Source organism: Arachis ipaensis, chromosome B04 (genome assembly GCF_000816755.2).
Source record: "Arachis ipaensis cultivar K30076 chromosome B04, Araip1.1, whole genome shotgun sequence".
Lineage (NCBI taxonomy): Eukaryota > Viridiplantae > Streptophyta > Magnoliopsida > Fabales > Fabaceae > Arachis > Arachis ipaensis.
In genome coordinates, this window is record NC_029788.2 from 15,637,343 (window position 1) to 15,643,685 (window position 6,343).

Sequence of the window (6,343 nt, forward strand, 5' to 3'; positions counted from 1 at the left end):
TTACCGTGGCTATCCCCTCTATAGTTGGGAATTTCATGCATAAATGTGGAGTTGAGACTATTGCGCCGAGTTGATTGAGTGTTGTCCGTCCTATGAGAGCATTGTAGGCTGAACTTACGTCGACCACAATGTAGTTTATTTTGAGGGTCCTAGATTGGTTCCCCTTTCCAAAAGTAGTGTGTAGCGATACGTATCCCAACGGTTGTATCGGAGTGTCTCCTATTCCAAACAGATTGTTCGGGTATGCTCTTAGTTCCCTTTCATCTAAGCCGAGTTTGTCGAAGGCTGTTTTGAATAAGATGTCGGCAGAACTCCCTTGGTCTACTAATGTGCGGTGTAAATTGGCGTTTACTAGTATAATTGTGATGACCATGGGGTCGTCGTGTCCCGGGATGGTGCCGGATGCGTCCTTTTTAGTGAATGTTATCGCCGGGATGTCGGGTGCGTCCTCCTTTCCTTCAACGTGGTATACTTCTTTAAGGTATCTCTTTTGGGATGATTTGGAGATCCCGCCTCCTTCGAATCCGCCATGTATCATGTGGACGTGTCTTTCTGGTGTCCGAGGTGACCGTTCAATTCGTCCATCATCTTCGTCTCTCCGTCTTTTTCTTTGGTCATCATCCCGGGTGGCCAGAAATCGATCTAATTTTCCTTCTCTTACTAATTTTTCTATGATGTTTTTCAGATCGAAACATTCGTTGGTAGAGTGTCCCCGAATTCGATGGTAGTCACAATACTCCTTCCGATTTCCTCCTCCCCTTTTTGCCTTTGAGTGGTCGCGCTGGGGGGATTTTCTCAGTATGGCAAACTTCTTTGTATATGTCGGCCAGGGATACTTTGAGAGGGGTGTAATTGTGGTACTTTTTTATTTTCTCACCCTGTCGATCTTCTTTCCTTTTGGAGTCCTTGTCTCTGTCTCGGTAGGAGGCTCCAGATTTTGAGGTTTCTCCCAACCGAGCGTTCTCTTCCATGTTGATGTATTTTTCTGCTCGCTCTTGTACTTCGTCTAAGGAGGTGGGATACTTTTTTGATATGGACTGGCTGAAAGGTCCTTCTCGTAAGCCGTTGATAAGCCCCATGATGGCGGCCTCTGTTGGTAAACTTTGTATGTCCATGCATGTTTTGTTGAATCTTTCCATGTAGTTGCAGAGGCTTTCCCGATCTCCTTGCTTGATCCCTAGTAAGCTGGGTGCGTGCTTGGTCTTATCCTTCTGGATGGAGAATCTAGCCAAGAACTTTTTGGCCAGATCGTCGAAGTTTGAGATGGACCTCGGAGGTAAGTTGTCGAACCATCTGATTACCGTTTTTGTGAGAGTTGTTGGAAAAGCTCTGCAACGAACGGCATCCGAGGCATCGGTAAGGTACATCCTGCTTCTGAAATTGCTAAGATGATGGTTGGGATCTGTAGTGCCATCGTACAAAACCATATCCGGAAGCTTGAAGTCTTTTGGAATTTTGGTCTTCATGATTTCCCTGGTGAATGGGTCTTGTTCTTTGCGTGGTTTTTCTTCAGGAGTGGTCCGAGGAACTTTTATTTTGAGGTCGGCTTCTAATTGCTGTAGTTTTTCTTCTAGTTCTCGACGTCGTCGTACTTCTCTTTGTAGATCTTTTCTGATCTCCCGTTGTTGCTGGGTTTCTTTCTCTAGCTGCTTCAAACGATCTTGGAGTGCTTCCATGGCTCCCGGATTTGGTGAGTTTTTGTCTCCGTTGGATTCCGGGGTATCCTTTAGCGTAGTGTCCGCGTTCTTGTGTGGTGTTCTGTTCTCCAAATCTGAATCGTGGTCATTGTCATGGCCGTCCGCCATGGTTTTGGGATGACTTCCAGGTTCCCCGGCAACGGCGCCAATGTTCCGAGGGTTACCTGAAACTGGAGGTCGATCTCGGATGAGATCTTCTGTACTTGGTCGGAGATAACGTGTTCGGCTAGCTGATGACGGCCGGAGCTGTTGGGTCCGACTCGTCGGACTTACTGCCTTGCTGATCCTTGGCCACCGGAGGGTGGGGGGTACCTGCAAGAGACTCCGATGCCTAAGTTAGCACGGGTATTAAGCAGGTTTTTTATGTAGAATCAGAGTATGAGTTATACCTGGGTGCTCCAGCGTATTTATAGTAGCGTGGGCTGATCTTTCTGATAAGATAAGTTAGTTATCTTATCTTATCTTATCTTATCTTGAGTGAAGTCAGCTTATCTTCAAGGGAACCGCCTTTATCTCTATAGGCTGGGATTGCCTTTGGATTCTGGGTCGTGTTCCTCTATTTGGGCCCTTTTATTGGGCTTTGCTGTCGATTTGGCCGAGTTCTTCATAAAGAAGTCGGTCCGCTTGACCTGAACAAGTCGGTCGCTTCGCTACTGAACATCCCGATTCGGACAGCTCGACCCTGGGTATGAACAATAAGGCTTTAAAAGCACTCGCATGCTCCCAGGGAAGTTAACGCACTCGAAAATAACGCCGCATTAAAAAGTAAAAACGCTTCACATTTCGAAAGGTTCCCCAAGGACACGAAAACCGCACGAGATGGAGCAAGCCAAGGAAACAACCAAGAAAAATGCTTGAGCACGACTTCCCCATAAAAGATCGAGGCTCAGAAAGCACGATCTCATGGAAAATGTCGAAGCTCAAAGCAGGGGCATTGTTCATACCCTGGACCGAGCCATAAGGTCCGGGTTGGTCTAAAGCGAATCGACCGACCTCTTTAAAAAGATTGGCTCACCACCGACCTCTTCATAAAGAGATCGAACAAGGTGCCGCAGAGGCCCAAGAAGGCCCAAGGTGAAAGGACCACCGTCCAATAAAAGACGGTTGGCCAGAGATGATGACATCACCCACAAAGATAAAGATAAGATAACAAACTTATCTCAAAGGAAGGTCACCAAACACTATTATAAATACGCTGGAGCACCCAGGTATAACATATACTCTAACTCTACAAAAAACCTGCCTAAAGTCCGTATTGACTTAAGCAAGGGAGTCTCTTGTAGGTACCACCACCCTCCGGCGACCGAGGATCAGCAGCACCTCCTGCTCCTACAAGTCGGACGCGCCAGCCCAGACCTAGCCAGAAGATCTCATCCGAGATCGACCTCCCATTTTCAGGTAACCCATGGAAAAGTAACTTTATCAACACTTGTGATTTTTTTAAGCAAAGAACAAACACAAGGTGGACCTTTGTTTAACTCAGTATCGACTTCAGGAAATTCAAAATTAGACTCCTCACTCGAGTGCTCCATTTCAATATACGAAATCTTTTCCTTTCGAGCAAAGGTCTTACTTTTCAACTTTTTATCACTTTTCAACTTTTCTTTTTCTTTTCGAAGAATTTCTACCTATCGAACTCTTTAACCCAAATGAGCTAAATCAGGTATATGCACATTAAGTAACTTTCCACGTATATAAAAACCTAACCCCATAGTTGCTATTTTCATTACTTCACTTTCGAGAAGTGACACGTAACATCGACTCCGAGCATTCTTAAAACGAATCATGAAGTCATCAATCGACTCCCTATCATTGCACTTCAAAGCTACTAAATCAGTGATTGTTACATTCAATTCTCCTTTATAAAATTGGAAATGAAAAGCACTCTCCAACTGTGTCCAAGTTACAATCGAATTAGGCCTGAGATTTAAAAACTAAGTAAAAGTATTTTTCGTTAAAGAAGGAAAAATTTTCATTTTTAAATTTTTATCATTTGTTAAATTGCCTAATTCGACCATATATCGAGCAATATGCTCAGTAGTCGATTCACCAACCTCTCCTGCAAACTTGTTATTATCTTAAGGTTTTTCACACCCCTAGGTAGCTCTACTATTTGCACGATGACAAAAAAATTCAGAAACAAAGTATGGTTAATTCATAAAACTCACATTAAATCCGAGCCTGTTAAGAACATCTTCAACAATTCTTGTAACTTGATAACATTCACCACGTTGATTGACTCACATTTGAGCCAATACTTCATCTGCATTTTGATCACGTCGAACTATTTAAGGGATATTTTCACCCAACTGTGTATCATCATCCCTATTTCTAGGCATGTTCTCTGAATCCTCTGGATTTACTTTAACATTTTGCCGATCACCTTCATCATAATCAACAATTTGAGCAATCCATTCAACTTGTTTAGCAAGACGTTCAAACTTTAACTCATGATCAACTATCATGGGATTCAAAATAGTAGTCATCTGCTGAGTCAATAAATTGACTAAGTTATGATGACTTTTATCGACATACTATCGAAATGCCGCTAATGAATCAGGGCCATTTGATGTTGAACCCACTTGATAATCACGGAAAATTTGAAGATGCTGAAAAGGTGGTTGATTGTTAATTGCTTCTGCATTTCCAAATCGAATTGGAGGCTCGTAAATATCCATTGGTGGAGTATAACCTAGAAGAAGGCTGAAAGGAGGCCAACCTACAGTTACTGGCGGTTGCGTTTGTGTTGGAATAATTCGTGGGCATGAATTTCGCCCACTATTCCCAACGAGGAGGTTGTTAACCGTCGCATTTTCTCCCAACATACTCCCTTCCACATGCGATGTCAACTCTGCAGAAGTTTGTGCAATTATAGGAACATTATCATTTATAGATGATCCACCATTAGTATTAAAAATTCGTCCGCCATATGTATGACACTTCCACTTCTAAGTTGCATAAACTAAATCATTACAAGGCACTTTTTGACACATTTTTTAAAACTGTCCCACCGGATGTGCCAATTTGTTATGCATATTTTTAGCAAATTTGGATTGATTCGATATCTAATGATTTGAGAGAGAAACCTACTCCTCTTTAAAGATTCCAGTTTTTAGTTGTGCATCAAAGATTCATGTTGGACTAGTGATGAAACGAAAAAATGTAGAAATGAAAGACAGAAACTACAAACTATAAAATTTGAAATGAAAAAGATAAGAAAAACAAAGTAAATGATTAAATTTAAAGAAAATAACCAATCACCTTTGACATGATCAAAGAACTTTAAAATTTGAATTCATTAAAATCAAAGAAAGAAAGAAAAAAACTGCGAAAAAAATAAATTGCAGAAAAATATTTGCAAGGAAAATTAAAATGAAACTATGGAAGATTTTGAAAGGAACCATACAGAAAAAATAAACTTCGAGCAAAATCAAAAGTATATGGGGATATGATGTTGTGAGAGCTTTTTCTAAAAATGAATTTCAACTCTTATTCCTTTTAAACTATGTCTATTTATAGTCGTTTTTAACCAATCATAATTCCTTCACGTGCTCCACGTATAAAGAAACCAAACTTAAGCCAACAAATTATAACTCAAACGGTATAGTCTCTCCATCCTCACTTAAAAGTCTCGAATTCGAATCTAATTCTTAACTTTAAAAAAAAAAAAAATAAACTTAACTATTCCTACCACAAAATAATATAATAATCATCTTTAATTGGCTCAATTATTGATCTCTCCACTACTTCGATTACAAATCTTTATTTTCGATATACATCTTCGGCCAATCTAATTTTTTCATTGATGATTTTCCTTGGATCACTTTAAGTATCTTTTCAACATAGTCCAAACACATGTCTTCAATTTATTCATTATCAATATATTTTTTTTTCCACAGTAATAAAATATATAACTCCTTACCGTACCAATTATTCTTACACTTCAGGATGAACTCGATATATTGAAGTCACATGAAAATGATATTTTAATATCCACCGCTTCATTAATTTAATTTGTGCCAGCTGAACACTTGTCAATGTAAAACCAACACATCATACACCGTCTAGAAGCCTTATTGCTTATTTTTTTAATTACACAACTTTAAATTTTAAAATAAATCCGTCTACTTTGACTAATTCTGGGGTCTTGTTTGTTTTCCCCCATCCCACTTCACATTGTCCCAATACATTAAACTGATGAGATAAGCAGCCACCTTATTATTATTATTCCAATTTGCAACTAGCTAGTGAGCCATAGTGAACTTAATTAATTGTTCTAAGCTAATCAAAGTGCAAAAGAGTCTCTATAAATAGCACCTCTTGCTTTGTTACAAACCGCATCACCCTCACTACTAATTAAGAAGTTGAATACTCTCTCAACCCTCTTCACTCAATCATATAGTTATGGGTGTTCACACTTTTGAAGAGGAGTCAACCTCACCGGTGCCTCCAGCAAAACTATTCAAAGCCACCGTGATAGACGGCGATGAACTCACCACAAAGCTGATTCCTGCAATCCAGAATATTGAAATCGTTGAAGGAAGCGGAGGCCCTGGAACTGTCAAGAAGGTTACCGCTGTTGAAGGTTCGCATATATAAACTTCCTTAATCGTTATTTCGATTAATAATTCAAATTAACGATTAAA

The 6,343-nt window shown here is 40.1% G+C and overlaps 1 protein-coding gene across 1 annotated transcript in view; it reads left to right on the forward strand.

Moving 5' to 3' along the window:
• The window catches only part of LOC107639016 (ABA-responsive protein ABR17), a 1,815-nt gene continuing 1,293 nt past the window's right edge, over positions 5,822–6,343 (forward strand). Inside the window, exon 1 of the mRNA XM_016342423.2 lies at positions 5,822–6,282. Within this exon, the coding sequence (XP_016197909.1) occupies positions 6,102–6,282 (181 nt within the window). The 5' untranslated portion in view covers positions 5,822–6,101. The remainder of the gene's footprint in view (positions 6,283–6,343) is intronic.